Here is an 18,266-nt window from a genome sequence, read left to right as displayed (position 1 = left end):
GCAAAGGGAAAAAAAATACCACAACTCAAATATAGAAAAGTAAGCATTTACTTTGGCAAAATTTCAAATGTCATGCATTTTATGTACAGCTGATGGATCCCCGAAAGCGTCACTGTAGACTGCAGAGCAAACAATTGTTGCATCTTGAGTAAATCCAGCAGTCCAATCAATAATTTTTCTTTTTAGAAATGCAGAAATATTGCTTTATCCGCTCAGAATTAGATATTAGCCTACTGTCACATTTAGGCAGAGGTAGCGTACCTATAATAATAATAATAATAATAATAATAATAATAATAGTGGGGGTGGTAAAATGTTTTCTTTCTTACAAATTTGCAAAATTGTATAACTGCAAATTGCCTATACATTGCTGTCACACAAAATAACGGAGGAGTGAGCCATCGCGTTCATCTAAAATATCTTTGCTGCAAGCAGGACTTTTGTACAGTTTGTTCTCACTGCCGAGCTTTTCTCTCCATGGTGCCTCAATATCAGTAACTCGTTTCTGCTCAGGTAGCACCAGCAGCCACATGTTTCAGATTCTGTGGCTTTGAGAAAAGGCTATGGATAGCCGCCCGAGCAGTTAATACACACAGACAAACGATGCTAACAGCTCACATTACACTGTGGCCAAAGGCATGTCACATTTGACCTGCCCGTTGCTGTGCGGCTAGCCTGCCAGCTGAAGTTAGCTAGCTATAGCTACCGAGCGTTAGCTAGCTCAAATGCAGTTGACTAGGAGAGAGATATAATGCCCATAATGATAAAGTTACACTGGCAGTGAAGCAAAAACTTAACGAAAAGGCAAAGAACACAAAAATGCTAAGTGCCGAAAACGACAAGGTTTAACTGCCACAGCGTTTGGAAAACTTATCGACTGTTTCCATCGTCGTTTGGACAGAGTTAACGGCAGTGACAGCTGTCGGGAACGTTACTGCAGTAGCTAGCAGCCGGTCAGGTCAACAGTCAACAATGCTATTACTGTCCAGTTCTACACGCCTACTCGGAAGAGGGAAAACTTTGCTCCGTGATCCGTTTAAGAGGATTTGCGTAGACATGTCGTCCTCCTCTCCTTCGGGTAAGAGACTGCGGGTTCTGGTTGACATGGACGGGGTCTTGGCCGACTTCGAGGGGGGTTTCTTAAAGAAGTACCGGGCCCGATACCCGGAAGATCCCCACATCACCCTGGACGATAGGAGAGGGTTTTGGGTGTCAACGCAGTACGGGCAGCTGAGGAGTGACCTGTGTGTAAGTGACTGAGTGACATGCATACATGTGCTATGTTAATAATGTTATAGGAATTCACATTTACAGTCCGACACAGAGCCTTGAGGCCTTGAGCTGGTTCCCCCAGGTCCCCCAGTAAAAAAAAAAGTGACATTTTAAACATAATTTAATTGTTTTTATTCACAGACCGTATCAGTGTGTCAGAATGACAGGTGTCCAAGGTCTCACTCTCACTTGTAGAGCTTGCGGTTGAAGCGTATTACCCAGCATGCAGTGCATCCCCTCCAATGTAGGCTATGCAATTGGACAGTGCTGACCAGTTGAACTACAATTTGACATTTTTGTTTATGAATTTCATTCAATATCTGAGTGGACAGATGCTGTAGCTAAAAGTAGCCAGTATCTTAAAGGTGCCACATGTATTTCATGACTTTGTGGTATTAGGCTCGTTCGAGATGAGCCAGGTCTGCGCAGAATCGATCACCGGCTATCGCCGCCCAATGCATGCCGGTTAGCTGATCAAACAGCTGATTGGTTCAGAATCGACTCAACATGATGACGTTTGATATAAACGTTCTATGGATTTTTGAATCGGAGGGATTTTAACTGCGATTTGTCTGATTTTTAAAAGCTTATTCTGTACAGAACACATGTTGTGTGGCTGATAGTTACGTTTAGAAGTCAGAGAGACTAAATCTGTTCAGATTACGGATCATCTACAGTCTGTTGGTAATTTAAAATCAGCACCAGATCGCATGTAGAGCATTCTGACAGCTACTCTGTCATAATGAAATCAACTGGAGACTGTGTAGGAGCTGGTATATGGATCTGATAACATTTTATTAAATCGGAATCGGACCACAGTGTTTGTGTCACTTCCTGTTCAGCCTGAATGCTGCTGGAATCGGCTGGAAAACTGCCCGACTTGAGAGCGGACTTTTGTCACCCCCCCCGGAGAGCCGCCTGCTCTCGTCTACTTTACAGGCGAGGCGCAGTTCATCTCGAACGAGCCTAATGTCTGAAGTTCTACCATGGACTCTGTAACATTTTTTTGTGGAAGAAATGCCTTGGCTACCTTGTTTCAAGCCATTCTAGCGTGGTATAGAAAGCCTACAGGAAGGCTCAGCTCGATTTCTGCCAGTTCTCATTAAAATTCAACAAGCTAAGCTGTTTGAATCTGATTGGCTAACAGCTAGCCAATGAGAGCCTGCCTGTCAGAATCCTTTACCCAGCCCAACTGGGCAAGCTAATAAATAGTAATGAGCTCAGGCAACATGATGTCAGACTGACCAGCTTTTGTAACTGGCCTGATTTCTCTGCTTATTTCTTTACAGTGGCTAGAGCTGACCGAGGAGGTAGCAGTTCATTTTCACATTCACAACATAACACAAACACATATGGACCGAACAGATTTCAAAAAATGCAAGTAAAAACGATTTAGTATGGCAGGGCACCTTTAAATGATAAAATGCATAAGGAGTCTTGAAGACATTTGTATATCCTATACAATAAATAAACTACTGCCATACTGAACCATTACACTTTTACATAGTTGTCTGTATTGGTTTGAGTCCAGTGAGCCAAATGCATATCTATTTTGTGACTTCAATGTGCGAATGTCACATTCATATTCACAGTTATTTCTGTTGAAAATATGTATTTACTCAAAGACTTTGGAGGTAGAATACTAAACCAATACATCCACAACAGACTATTTCAGGCTTTCCTTTTAAGAAAGTATATTTTACGCTAGAGCTGGGCAAAATATCGATATTATATCGATATTGTTATATGAGACTAGATATCGTCTTAGATTTTGGATATCGTAATATGACATAAGTGTTTGTCTTTTCTTGTTTGTTTTTTTTAAAGATTATTTTTGGGCATTTTAGGCCTTTTATTTGACAGGACAGCTGAAGACATGAAGGGGGAGCGAGAGAGGGAATGACATGTGATGTCATTTTCTGAACTTAACCAGACTGTTGTAACTGTTGTATTATTTGCCTTTACCCACTTAGTCATTATATCCACATTACTGATAGTTATTTATCAAAAATCTCATTGGGTAAATATTTAGTGAAAGCACCAATTAGTCAACACTACAATATCGTTGCGGTATCGATATCGAAGTATTTGCTCTAAAAATATCGTGCGATTTGATTTTTTTCTCCATATCACCCTAGCCCTATTTTACACTAGTACGTCTGTCCTAATTTGTGTTATATCACGCAAATAAAACTCATGTCTCAAAAGTAAGTAAGTAAAATAAAATAAGAACTTAGACCACAAATGTGTTTTTCTCAGTTCCTGCCTTGTCGTAATTGAAACTTTCAAGAACGCTGTACAGTACCGTCAACACTTTATCACTGTACGCTGATATAAAGCTGTATGTGTGTGTGTGTGTATGTGTGTGTGTATGTGTGTGTGTGTGTGTGTGTGTGTGTGTGTGTGTGTGTGTGTGTGTGTGTGTGTGTGTGTGTGTGTGTGTGTGTTTTTATTACTCCAGAACAAAGCCATCAGTATCTGGGAGTCCAAAGACTTCTTCATAGAACTGGAGCCGCTGCCGGGAGGAGTGGAGGCGGTCAAGGAGATGGCCAAGATGGATAAGTAGGTCTTGAAGATGCAGTTCACTCATCTAATCTGTAAACTGACTGGGATGCTGCTGATCTAATAGTAAAATGTCGATATGGACAGGTTTTAGTCCGAGCGACATAATGCCGACATATGCGCGCACTACGCGGAAAACCAACCAGAGTATCTGAGATGATCACGAGGAGTTGATTTTGTGCTTTAAACTGCACAAAACTCCAAAGTAAAGGGTGTGGGAAAAAAAGAGCGATTTTTGGTAAGAGCCCTAGACAAAAACACTGTTTGAGTCAAGACAGTTCACACCAGAAATAAATATTGCAAACGTCTGTTAGACTCTATGATCAGTGCTTTGGTGTAGTTATATCTGTTGGCCACTAGATGGCCCTCTAAGATGACAAATGGAACACAGCAGCAGCACTCCGGTCCAACAGTGACGAGTGTTTATTCCACCAATGAACTCAGCCAGCTGATTTCACTGATTTCACTAATTAGTAGTGAAATCAGCTGGCTGAGTTCATTGGTGGAATAAACACATTGCAGGACTTTTACTTTCTGGACCTGGAATTGACACCTCTGGCCGCGAATGGCACGGCGAAATGGGATTCAACGATTAAACTAGCAGCACTATCGCGAGTGCAACAGCTGAACTTATCCTCAACAGGATTGTAACTAACAAATGTACATCACCGTACGAACATGCATCCGTGAATAAAGTATTAAAGGAGAACTCCGGGCAATTTTTACGTTAATCTTGATCGCTATACCTATAGGAGTACTGTCGATAGCAAAAAAAAAAACAAGCCGAATTGGTGGTAGCAACCACGGAGCTGCTGCAGCTAATGCCCAGAGCTCCCACTTTGCTAACCCTTGTGTGGTCCTTCGGGTCCTTGTGACCCAAAGGACAAAACAAGGGTTAATACAGCACCTTAGTGCCTGTTTGTACAACATTTTGGCCAGCTTAAACTGTGTTTAAATGTGCTCTAGAAACAAACTTTCTTACTTACTTTACAAGAGACAGGGTTTAGAGAGCAATTCTCAACAAAATAAACGGAAGTACATAACCCTTGTGTTGTCCTTTGGGTCCCGGTGACCCGAAGGACAACACAAGGGCTAAAACGGCAGTTATGGGGGAATAAGATAAAGGCTGTGTCTCAAACCGCCTACTTGCACACTTCAAACACTTAGTTTTAAGTATATAGTGGAGATAACGCAAAAAGTGCACTGAAAGTACCCGGATGTCCCCCTAAAAACGATCAAAAAGTTCAGTGTGGAACGATGGCGCACTAAACGGGCGCCATCTTGACTACGCAGCGGAAAGGGGAGGGACCAGGGGACGCCGACCGGCAGCTGATTGGACGAACGCGTCACACGGGTCTGGCTACTCGCGGATTTCACAACAGCGCATAATGGCGTCTCGTTCAGAATACGATCTCGTATTTTACGAAAATAGTTCACCGAAACGTGTTTCTGAAAACATTTTAAGCGAGAAGTAGGCCGTGCAGTTGCTGACTCTGTCTTCATTTCAGATCAACAAAGGTCAGTTTAAGAGATTTTCGTCCGATTTTCAGAGGCGGCGGGGGGCGAGCCGACGGCTCGTCATTTCCGGTAAGCGTTTTAACGTAAGTGTTCCGTTTGGGACAACACTAACCATCCAAAGTGGGCACTACGGCAGGAAGTGGTCAGTGCACATTAGCAGTATACTGACAGAAGTGTGCGGTTTGAGACACAGCCAAGAGTGCCTTTGTGCGTCTTAACAGACACTAAAGCTCTGTGTTGCTAGCACCGATTCTGTTCGTTTTGTTTTTTTTTTGTTTTGTTTTTTTTTTTGCTATCGACAGTACTCACATACTTTATAGCTTTATATCAAGAGTTACGTAAAAATTGCCCGGAGTTCTCCTTTTTAAATATTGTTTCTGAATGATATATTTTTTTTTTCGATGCACACGATGAGGCACTTCTTTACTTGGGATGCACCGATTTGGAATTCATGGCTTGGGTTGCAGCGTAAGTTGCTGATATCAAGTCACTGACGGAGAGGTGTGGTGCCAACGTTGTGTTGCTGTTTCCGCTTTTGGCGCTCTTCCGTATTCCGTGACTTCTTTGATTCATTTGAGTGTAGGCTGCGATTGCCATTTCCCATAGCATTCGCTGAAGCGCACGCCACAGCGGATTGACGTCTAAAAATAGCCGGCGTAGTTATGACATTGTATGCTTACATTTCCTGGTGGAACTGAATGTCTTAATTGAACCACCATTGCCTGATTTTTTTTTTCTTATCAGGGAAATCTGTTACATGGTGTGTCACATATTCTTCACTTTGTTTTCCTACCAGGGATGGTCCACTGCCTGTCTCCAGATTAGCTCTTGCTCCCAGTTGTAAATAGCCAGTGTGTCTGTCAGGTACAAGCAGCCGGTATATGAAAATGTTTGTATGTTATTTTATTTTTGGTCCTGTTGTTTCCCTTTTGCTTTCTGCAGCACAGATGTCTTTATCTGCACCAGCCCCATACAGCATTACAACCACTGCCCGTATGAGAAGGTAAGACCTCTGCCAATTAACAACATAATAACCACTCTGGTCCCTTTGGAGACCACTTCTGGGTTTCCTTTTTCTAATTACAGTAGATCTAATTGTGTGTGTGTGTGTGTGTGTGTGTGTGTGTGTGTGTGTGTGTGTGTGTGTGTGTGTGTGTGTGTGTGTGTGTGTGTGTGTGTGTGTGTGTGTGTGTGTGTGTGTGTGTGTGTGTGTGTGTGTGTGTGTGTGTGTGTGTGTGTGTGTGTGTGCCCCAGTATGCCTGGGTAGAGAAGCATTTTGGCCATGACTTTCTGGAGCGGGTAATCCTGACCAGGGACAAGACAGTAATTACCGGAGACCTCCTGATAGACGACAAGCCAGACATTCTAGGTAAGGACTGTTTGTGTGTGCGTGCTTCGCGCGCGCGTGTGTGTGTGTGTGTGTGCGTGCGCACGCACGCAATGAGTGATCATTTGTTAAGCTCCACCCCTCTGGCACGTCGTCTCTACCAACGGAAATTGGAAACGGCCTAGAAAGTTGTAATCGGTGCATCTCTAATTCTAATAACTAATTCTATGTTTTCTATTTCTTATACTTAATGTATATTTGTTTCTCCTATGTCTACTTAATGTGCATTTGTGTTATTCTGATGTGTGTGATAATTTTTTTCTTTCTTTTGAGCTGCTGTAGCACAATAATTACCCCAGTGTGTAATAAAGTCTGTCTTATCTTAGTGCGTATAAGACAGCTGCCACAGTAGTGGATCTGCTGAGGTGGCCTAAAGCTGTGTTTTTTTTAATTTTTTTTGCCCTCTACACAGTGACATATTATAGTGTTTTTCATTTAAGTAATGTTTGTACCTGACGTGTCTCCCTGACCAGGCGTGGAGCCCAAGCCGACATGGGAGCACATCCTGTTCACCGCCTGCCACAACAAGCACCTTCCCCTCAGCCCCCCGCAGAGACGACTCCTGTCCTGGTCGGACGACTGGAGGGCCGTCCTGGACAGCAAAAGGCAGTGAGGGAACTCCTTCACCCACGAGCCCCGGCGGCCCTGGCTTCCCGGTTAGTGGACGAGTAGGGTTGGGTGATGGGGTCACCGGAGACAACGTCATCACCACACAGGTGGGTGTCGAGGCTCGGAGGGACCGCTGTCTTGCCGAGGCACCGGCAGAATTAATTTCTGAAAGGAAGGAGGGTCAAATTTTAAAAGGGACAGGGGGGAATGATCAGCCACATTCACACAATATTATACAGGTGTGATTATTTTATTTAATTTTTTTTCTTCACTCTGCTGGGTATGGACATTCACGTGTTCAACCACAAGGGGGCACTCTGAGACCGAGTGCGATGGGAACCAGCTTTCCACCTATTTCACTGAAGAAACTGTGACAGCAGGACATAGAATTTCAAATGGATACACGGGGAGTCTAACATGGAACTTGTTGTGAGCTGCTCTGTGTCTGCATGCAATGTTTTTGGGAGATGTATTGTTAGATTTTTATTTTTTTTTCTCTTCCTCATTAAAATCAGAATTTTATTTGGGAGACACTGGGGCTGTTTACCTATGGTCTTGATGATGAATAATTTTATTTCGGTTAACATTGATGAAAGAAACAATTATTTACCACAATTTGCCACCGTATCTACCGAAAAAAGGAATAGGCTGAAAGCCAAGGCTTATTTTTGCCTATCCTATCCCATAATCCCTGTAGAATCACCCAGAAATTCAACACAACTAAATGAAACCAAATACTTAAACCTACATTGTGTCATTTTTTGAGTTGATTCTAAGCAAAAAAAACCTTTGTTCTTTCACAAATATGTGAAAGTAATGCTAGAAAGTAATATTCAGTTGGTTGTCATATATAATTTCACCGCTAGATAGGAGAAATTCTTACACAATGTAGCTTTAAGTACAATCCTATAATAAAAAAAAAAATCATGTTTACATTTTATTCCACTTACTTCTTAACCGTTAATTTATTTCGATTTTAAAAAGTTTTTCAAACTCAACTCAGACGGACACATTTTCAACTCATCATTAAGTCCATTCCATAACGGAACCCCCAAAACTAAAACACATCGATATTTTACATTAGTGCTCACTTTACCACTTTCAAAGATAGAAAACCGTCTTAAATTATAATTACCTTCTCTTAATTTAAAAATTGTTTTAAAAAGACAGGCCATTGTTCACAACTCGAAAAATGATTTCCAAGGTTTTTAAATGTACAAGAGCCGGTGTTCTTAACAAAAGGCGTCTCACTAGTTGACAGTAATGTGTTGATGAGTTAGTGGACAACACACAGGGCACACCACTACACACTGACAATTACAAGAATAAAGTCTCCATGAGTCGGAGGCCCTGGCGAGAAGGTGCAATACGTAAGCATGCTGTAAGAAAGGGACCTGGACCTACAGGCGCCGTAACTGTTATGTCAGGTCATCCTTTAACCCTTGTGTTGTCCTCCCGGGTGAAAACTGAAAACCCTTTTTTTTTTTTTTTGTTCTTTTAAAGGTGCAGTAGGTAAGTCTTATAAAACTAACTTTCTGTCATATTTGCTGAAATTGACCCTATGTTCCAGTAGAACTACATGAACCAGGTCATTAAAAAAAACATAAGAAAAAATCCACAGCTCCCTGTTCAGATGCACCAATCAGGGCCAGGGAGGGTGTCTAACTGCGTGTCAATCACTGCTCATGCACACGCATTCATTCTCGCTTGTGGGGGGAGGGGCTTAGGAGACCGTTTGGCCTCTAGCAGGAAGGGGGGAGGGACTGAGAAGTTGTCGATGTTCAAATTTTTTGGCTAAGTCCTGGATCTTCACAATCCTACCTACAGCACCTTTTAATATTTTTTTCTTGCTTTATTCAACCTTTTCCTACGCTTTTCCCCCAGCTACCGCCAGTATGTACACCCCTTAAACCAACTTATTACAGTTTTACAATTATTTTTTTCAAAATCCATGGTCAATAAACCTCATTTATAGGATTTTATACCTCATTTTTGAGTTAAAAAGTAGAAATTATGAAATATTTTGACAATTAAGTTAAAATCCGAGGAAGACTTTTTTACATTACATTAGATTACATGTCATTTAGCTGATGCTTTTATCCAAAGCGACTTCCAATTAAGTGCTTTCAACCCTGAAGGTGCAAACTCCAGACAACAAGTAGTAAGAGCAAGTGCATTAGCTTTAAATAAGCAAAACTACAAAGAGCCATATGAAAGTGCAGCTTCAAGAAATATATTTACTTTTTTTTTTTTTTTTTATGTTTACAGTATCCGATGTGTAGTCGGAAGAGATGTGTTTTTAGCCTTCGGCGGAAGATGCGTAGGCTTTCTGATGTCAATAGGGAGCTCATTCCACCTCCACTTTTGTCAGAGTTTAGTCAGGAAATGGTTTTTAAAGTGCCCATATTATGAAAAGAAATCACTTTTTCTGGGATTTGGGGTGTTATTTTGTGTCTCTGGTGCTTCCAGACGCACACAAACTTGGAAAAAAAAAACATCCATGCTGTTTTGTATGAGATCCAGTTCCTGAATGTGTCCTGCCTTCAGTGTCAGGGTGAGCTGTTCAAAATCTGTAGCACGCTAGAACTAGCATGCTAGCTCGTTCTGAATGGCAAAACACTGCTACAACACACACTAGTTCACCATCATCTACAAAAGAACTACTTCCATGTCCCTGTTCTGCAGCTATTCCACGCAAAGTTGGAAGTGCGCCCTCGTTTAGAAGAAGTCTCCCGGCTAGTCCTGCAGTTGGAGAAACAAGCGGCTAGCTGATGTGATCTTACCTAGCTACTGCGCATGTGCGCCTCCCAACAAAGATGGAACAGAAGTGAGATGCCTCACTCTGTAGCTAAAACAGAGCTCAACACACAGGGTGAAAAGAGGAGCTGCAGCAATGTGCAGTACAACAAAAACAGGGTGTTTTTTGAAAATGAAACCATGTAAACCTATTCTGGTACAACCTCTATATACAATTATGAACCTGAAAATTAGCATAATATGGCCACTTTAAACCATTTAAACCGTTTTCTTTTTTTTTTTTCTTCTTCCAAATGCTGTAAAATATAACCATCGGAATTCAATGATGTTGCGAAGAATGTTGCATTGTTTTTTTGGGGGCAATTTGGTTAAAAGAAATCAATATTTTTTTTGTGTTGAAACTTTGAAAATCGGGTCAAGTTTGAACCCCAAGGACAACAGGAGGGTTAAGATGTACTTTTTGAAGGAGTACTGCAACGTGACTTTGGATCACCACTGTCGCAATGTAAAGCCGATATACACGCACACGCACAAAGCTATCTCTTAAGGTCGCTAAAGAGCAGACATGGTGCTTAACTCTTTTTTTAGTTTTTAGTTTTTGATTTTTACATATTTCATCTTTTTTACAATGAATCTATGCATCTTAACTGATACACCGATAGGGAAAACATAGAACTGCACACATACATGATACGTTGCCAAAACCATCCACCAGTGTTGGAAATAGATTAAAATAACAGTCACTGAAAGCTTCAAATATTAAAGGGAGTAGTTTTTATTGGGGGTTAGGCAAGAATTTTTGTTTTTTTTGTTTTTTTAAATGAATGTAAGACTTAATTTCTCGATGTCAGAATGAACTTCAACTCTAAATGAGGGATGAATTAATCGTGTTTTTACGTGCTCTACTTACACACATGTCTGTAAACTTTGAACTTTGTTTTGAACACACCATATTTTATGAATTTCTGGATCAAGCTCTTTTTTAGGGCTTTTTTTTTGTGTGTGTCTATTATTAATCCACAAGAAAGTTGTCCTCGATTAACCAAAAGCCAATATAGTAGCATCTGTTTTAAGACAAACAATTCACCACATTTGTATTAAGTAGTGCTCATGATCTACGCCAGTTAATATTAGATCTGTGTCACAAATTCACTTATACCTGTTCTTAGGCCTCCTGCACACTGGCTGCGTGGCGTGAGCGTGGCGTTTCTGTTGCGTGTCAGTTGCGTGGGCGGCTGCATGGCGTTTTCTACGTCTTTGCACACCAGAAACGTGTCTGACGCGGCGCTGTCTGTACACATGTATGTTTCCCATTGACGAAATGAAATAATAGATTACAGCAAAGACAACATCGGCAGTATTGGCGGCAAAATAGGCTGCAGAATATTTCATTCTGTGTTGACAGGTGCAATATTTGAAAATCAATAATTATTTCTTGTTGTTTTTTTTTATTACATTTATATCTGCATTTATGTCAAAACCTAGAGACTTTCAAACATCAACCTGTCATTTATTAATATGTATTTATGTCAAAACGACATATAAACATCTTTTTTTTTTTGGGTTAATGAAACGGAATACCTCCACAACACGATAGAAGCTATCTGTATTTATTTTAGCATGTCATTTGTACTGTGTGTATATATATAAAAATAGAAATACATTTTGACTGAAAATAGTACATACACGATATCCATATTTTGTGTCACTGAGTCACATGAGCCACAAAACTGCATTTTGTCTAAAGAACCTATTCTGTTTGAAAAAAAATTGCATTGTTATTCACGGTCATTTAAGACATACTGTAAGTACGTTTGAATCCACTTTGGCTATTTTTGGCAGGTCCAGTTCCCGAAATGTGCTTTATAAGACCAGAAGTGGTGGATGCTGAACATGTGTTATGTACTTAGTGCTGTGTTAATGTGCCTAGTCTAAAAATATTTATTTCTGTCCATGAGTTGTTTGTTTTTATTTCACCAAAAAAAAAAAAAAAAAATCTATGGGATGACCAAGGTGATTTTAATATGGTCCTCTTTTTTTTTTTTTTTTTTTTTTTTTTTGGGTGCAATTAAAGGTACATTTTCATTTTCTTTGTGTGTAGTTTTTTTTTTGTATACACTGTCTTTTGGCAAAAGTTGGAAACTCCAATATCCTGAGTTGACCCTCTGGCAGTATGGGACATTTTGACTAAACACAAAGAGCTCTTTGTTGCTCTTTGTTGTTATGTCCTCTCTCTCTGCTGATCATATCAGTTAAGAACACACAAAAAAACCCCAAAAAAACAGCAGAATTTTTAGTTTAGGAACATTAGTCTAGACTGCAATTTGCCCTTAGTTCCTTTTGTAATTATCAGAGTAGACGCATGGAAAACTGCTCACTATCAACTGTCCCCATCTGCCTCTTTATGCCCATTCATCCTTGCATTTCGGTCGTGAATATCCTACACACAGTAATGTGTATTACTATTCAGGGTCAGGGTCACGATTTCTGACCAACTTCACACAAAAAAACCCATCTCTCAGTTATTATTTACATGCATCCCTGTAGCTCTCTCATGTTTTCTGTGTGTGTGTGCGTGTGCGCGCAAAAGACTTGAACCCAGGAAATGCTTGTTCCTCAGGAGTGTTTTAACCCAAACCACGATCTTTTTCCTAAACTTAGACGATGTGGCGCCTAAACGTAACCGTTGTTCCCGCGTAACGCTCACGTTTTGTCCCTAAACGCAAACGCAGTGCCCGCCGAAAGGACCGGCAGCTCGCAGTGCCCTGTACCCGGCTCAAAGACACCTATTCCCGGGTTAACTGAACCACCAACTACCGCTGATACGACGGAGCACCATGCTTAGCACCGTAGCCGGCATCGCAAGAGCTCTGTAGCGGCTTAAAACAACTAGTGACTGCCGCAGCTCTTAGCCGGTCACTGTAGCCGGCGTCACGTGACCAGCCGGGCGGTCGCCAGGTTTCATAGGATATCATACTAATGTATGGTGTGCATATATTTCCGTACTATATCATACTGACCTGTTCATGAGAACGCATGGAACCCCAACATAACCTTCTGACTGTACGTGTCAGTGGTGTAGAGCAGCTGGTGGAGCCAATTGTGTGCAGTCATCCTCCGTAGTGTGAACTGGACAGGTTGGCAGAGAGACAGAGAGAAGTTGGATAATTACGCAGCATCGGGTCAGATCTTTACCTCAGCATGTAGCAGAGTTCTGCTGTGCCGCTCAGTTGAGCTCCGTCTCCTGGGTGTTTTTGTTCTTGAATGGAACAAAACCTTGCCAGCATGGCATTCATACATTTATTCTACATTAGCCTTTGCGTGGCTCTGAGGAGCTGGAGTCTATCCCAGCATGCATTACTAAAGGGCAGAGAAACGCTCTGAATGGTTTCTGAACAGGTTGACCGAACACTACGAGACAAAGATGAATAAAGGCAGTTTATTTTATGTTTTTCATGCCGAGGAACTTGTGTTGCCATTAAAGCCTGATGAGATGTTCGATTTAGTTAAAATAAGACTCCTTTATTGTCATTACATTATATATATTTTTTATATATATAAAATATATTATATTATATTATGCATACAAGATTGCATAATATAATATAAGATTCAGGTGCACTGCCTGAGACAGTGATAAAAAATACCTAACAAACATCTCACATTCAACATGGCTTTATGACTTTGCGTAAACATACATGCCACTTTCCTAAAGCCAAATGGCGTGTTATCCGTACGCATTTTGAGCTATCCACGCGTTGCCACGTGGCGTGTTATCGCGAGAACGTGCCGTACTATCGCGAGAACGTCTTAAAAAAAGGCTTAAGGAAGGCTTTAAAAAAAAAAAAAAAAAAAAAATTTGAAAACCGCCACACGCGGGACACGAGCCTAGCTCTCCTGGGTGAAAGTCCTATGTTTTACCCATCCACCACCCCAACCAACCTCCTTTCCTACTACTCTCTACGGCAAAAATTCACACGTAATGTAGGTCAATGGCGGCCGAACGGCGTTGATAAACACGCTAAAAGCCGATTATGCGTCTTGATAACACGCCAAAACGGCATACGACTTGGCGTGTCATACACACGCCACTTCATGAGATCAGTCTGCTGTGTAGGGATCTTCAGCTAGGGAGTTAAACAGGCAAATCCTTCATTTGTTGTGACTTCTGAACTGCTTTTGGTATTGTATTAAACATGTAAACATGCTATATCTGACTAGCAGAGGCTGTACTGTATGTTGAGTTAAATACATCTATTCATTTCCTTTATTAACATTAACAGCAATATAAATAGCAGAATATGCAAGGGAGGCCAAACACCTAAGAGGCTTATCAAAGGTCTCCCTAAGTTTTGATTAAAAAAAACAACTAAAATAAACTTTTCCGAAATAGAATTTTGATGGATGCAGCTTATCGCAAAGCCTTGTTTTTGTAGAGTTTTTCCTATCGTAACTGGGACATTTAATTTATTAAATTTTTTCCACATTCTGCATTTGTGGAAACGAATGTTTACGAAACATAATAGGGTCAAAATGCTAGTGAAATCTGTTTGGCAGTCGACCAGAAATATCCTTTGGCCAGCTTTTCTCAGCCTTCAAACTTAATGGCTGTTTGTTTGGCTCAGCTATTGAGCAGATGAGCAGAACTTGTGATGACTGCTCAGTCTGAACGTTTCCAGTCCGTCCGTCCCTCTGTCTGGGGACGTCAACGTGCAAGCGCCACTCAAACCAGGAACTTCGAACTGGAAGTCCAATGCCAACATTCAGTGGCCAGTTTCAGACACGATGTGCCCTACGTGTCGTAAGGCATCACACACCTGCAATTATCGCTCAGATATTTATTAAAGCACAACTCTCGCTAGGGTGTTTTTGTGAATGTACCCGAGTCAAACTTTCGTTTAAAAACTTTCGTTTAGGACGGAAGCGCCACTTTTAAGATTGACCGTATTCTTGTTTTTCGGTCAAATGGCCTTTTGAATGGGAGCGCTAGGGGCACTTCTATGATCACATCAAAATCAACTATTTTTAAAACACTAAGAAGGCTCGCGAGGCACAATGTGAGACTTTGCTCCAAATATCACCAGGGGCTCCACACCTTAACGAAAGCATTGAGAACATTGGTTGTGTACGCAAAAACCAACTGCTAAAGTGAGTCATTCAAAACCTTTCTTTTTCCTAAACTCTGTGAACACAACCAATGTTCTGAACGCTCAAGTTCATGTGTAGAGCCCCTGGTGATACTTGGAGCAAAGTTTCAGTTTTCTTCAGTGTTTGTAGTGTTTTAAAAATAGGTAAACTAGGTCATTATCTTCACTCGAGTTTCTGCGCGAAAAAGTCACCGGACGCCACAATCTTCTGAACATAGCCATGCCGAGAAATCCACAGAGAGAGCTGTGTGGAGCTGATGGTCTTAATTAGCTTTGTAGCAACTCATTTGGCAACGGCTTGAATGTAACGAACGTTCATTAATATCAGAAAGTTGCGCACTATAGCTTTAATACTGACATATGATATCTGAAGCTATTTTCATTCCAACAAGCAGACTCAGGCCTGCGCACATTTCCAGCACATGTATTACATATTTGTCCAGAATGAGGACTGTGGATTTTGACCGTATTACTTGCATTGGAAGCATGTTGACAAAGGATCTCTAAAGCCCTGATGCACCGAGCCGATAATCGTCTGTCGGACAGTCTGGCGAGGTCGGTGACTCGAGTCTGTCCGGTGTGTTCCGTGCCGTCGTCAGTCGGAGGAGGCCTTCGTTTTGAATCGGAAGGCGGGCAGTCGGACTCAATGACCAATCGGATTGGTGGAGTGCTTACCCGGAAATGACGAGCGGGATGAGCCAGACCCACGTGATGCATTCGTTCAATCAGCTGCCGGTTTTCATTTTTTGGGTCGACAATACAGATTAGCGCCGCCTGCTGTTATGGAGACGTATTACGTCTCACGCACGCGCAGAACGTACGCTCAAGTCGGGGTCGCTTCGGTGTGTTCCGAGGCACTTTTTTTTACCAACTCGGGGAGGCAGTCAGTCCAACTGCCTTTTCTGCCGATGGTCGGCCGTCGGGTTGGTCTGTCAGAGCCTTTAATGGCCAGTAAGAGCAGGAGGAATGCTCAATGCTTACTCGATGCTAAATGCTCAATGCTTACTGGCCATTAAAGGCTCTGTAAGCCTTACAGTGACCAAGAGCTGTATATAGGCGTGAGTATTGTTTTAAGACAGAAATGTCTGCATTCAATTATTTGGCATCAATGTTCAAAACACACCTATAGCCTTTGTACTCTGAAATGTTAATTAACGAGTGTGTGCTTCCTCTGCCGTAATCGCACCAGAAAAGCGTCATGTAACATCACAGTCAACAATACAGAACCTCACTGAAATAGGACGCACGGCTGGGGAATTGGCCAGGGTTTGGTTTCCTTTAGTTCTTATTTTTGTATTGAACACTTTCCAAGCGGTACAGTAGATTCACATGGAACTAAACTAGCACACGTGCTGATGTAATGACATTACCTCACACAAATTGTGGCCTCAGAGAGCACAGAGCTCTGATAAAATACTATCGACTTGTCTCTTGATGGCAAAACATTGTGTCGTGCTGTTTGATTTAAGAGGGTTGTAATAAAAAAAAAAAAACAGATCCCTTCTGTAACTCCCCTTGACCCTTTTTTTTTTTTTTTTTTTTTTTTTCTCGAGTTCCAGGAAAATTGTCTGGCACTTTAGCCCTGACTACTGTTGTTTTGGCAAGACTTAAGCAACTTCAGTTTTTAAAGGCCAAATGTGTGTTCAGGCTGAAGTTACCAATCGCAGCTGTTCCAACAATCTTAAATTCTGTTTTATTCTTGTCCGGCATCCAGCATGATGCAACACTACAAACGCTGTACTACAATAACCATTAGAATAATAAACAGATACAGAGAAATTCAAGTTCTATTGCAGCTTTTAAAGCAGTACTAATTGACTTCTTGGGGGCAACAGAAAACCCTAAAAATAGTATTGAACAAATGATACATGTGTGTACATGTATCATTTATCTTACATCTTATGTAGTTAATTTCACAAATGTATTAGCAAACCATTGCATGTTTAGTAGGGCTGTCCTTAAAGAAATTCCACTTTGTCGACTTAACGCTCATACGATTTTCACGACTAATCGATAAGTTGGATATATAATCGACAGATCTGTAAAGTTTCTTCACAAAGAATCATGCTAAAAGCCTTGTGTTTAACAGATATGTGCTCATAAGATTTTTGGAAATAAGACCTTCAGCATGAAAAAAGCATAAAAAATGACTACTCAACTAAAGAAATCTTAAGTCTACTAAGATCAAAATGACCGATTAGTCAACTAATCGACTAAGAGGGGGCAGCTCTGATATTTACTAATCTTTATAAACTGATAATCTGAATATGAATGCAGACCGTAGGCAACGGGGCAAGATTTTGGTATTAAAGCCTTCAGTTTTGTTTTTTTTGCAGTATTGACCAATCACATTTGAGCGGGCTTTGGTTGCATTCTGGGGAAACCGTCCGTGTGGCGAGCAAAAGAACGCATTGGCCAAAAGGCAATCTTGGATCCTATTGGCTATTGCCTGATGAAGAACTTTTTTTTTTTTTTTTTTTTTATCTGTTTATAGAGATATATTCTCTCAACTCCAACTTCATTATTGCTTCTCAAATTACTAATTGGACCCAGCACACAGAAGAGGAAGTCTTGGGCCGGATTTCCGCTGGCTACACCGGAACCCCAGCAATATCGCCTTGTTCGCACATCCAGCTGACATGGAAAAACACTAGGAGACATTTAGGGATGTGTCTAATATTCACACCTCTTTTAGCTCTTCTTTGCTCTCCACCAGCTTTTGACATAAACATCTGTCTCTTTAGCCGCCAGAAGCTCCACTATGTTCACATCATTTTGGTACGGTGTGTCAAGTGTCAAGCTAAATCCTTGAAACCTAGACACAAAGTTCCAGTTAATCAAGAACAAAATAGCAGCAGACACATTTGGTTGCTTATCCGGAGTAGATCTGATTCAAGATCTGCAGACAGCCTTGGAATAAAGAATACAGCCTTGAACTGCAAGTGCATTGTACAAGGGCTTGTCCTCATTGGGAAAATGCATCAGTGTCCCAGGAAAGGAAATCCCAACAGAGC

At 41.2% G+C, this 18,266-nt stretch overlaps 1 protein-coding gene across 1 annotated transcript; it reads left to right on the top strand.

Annotated features, from left to right (window-relative positions):
• The first annotated feature begins 290 nt into the window (after positions 1 to 290).
• On the top strand, positions 291 to 8,146 carry nt5m (5',3'-nucleotidase, mitochondrial). Its single transcript, XM_028568039.1, has 5 exons — positions 291 to 1,248; positions 3,734 to 3,834; positions 6,295 to 6,355; positions 6,607 to 6,721; positions 7,213 to 8,146. Exons 1-5 carry the CDS (start codon positions 973 to 975, stop codon positions 7,350 to 7,352), a joined length of 693 nt encoding a protein of 230 aa, XP_028423840.1. The 5' UTR covers positions 291 to 972; the 3' UTR covers positions 7,353 to 8,146.
• Positions 8,147 to 18,266: the final 10,120 nt, after the last annotated feature.

This window comes from Perca flavescens, chromosome 21 (assembly GCF_004354835.1).
Source record: "Perca flavescens isolate YP-PL-M2 chromosome 21, PFLA_1.0, whole genome shotgun sequence".
Lineage (NCBI taxonomy): Eukaryota > Metazoa > Chordata > Actinopteri > Perciformes > Percidae > Perca > Perca flavescens.
The sequence above is the reverse complement of the archived record's forward strand: the minus strand, read 5'-3'. Positions and strand labels throughout refer to the sequence as shown.

Excerpts from the sequence above, each read along its gene's own strand:
- nt5m (XM_028568039.1), top strand. The coding sequence starts at position 973 with ATGCTATTACTGTCCAGTTCTACACGCCTACTCGGAAGAGGGAAAACT. Across the intron at positions 1,249-3,733 it reads AGCTGAGGAGTGACCTGTGT|AACAAAGCCATCAGTATCTG; the intron begins GTAAGTGACTGA and ends TTATTACTCCAG. Across the intron at positions 3,835-6,294 it reads GAGATGGCCAAGATGGATAA|CACAGATGTCTTTATCTGCA; the intron begins GTAGGTCTTGAA and ends TGCTTTCTGCAG.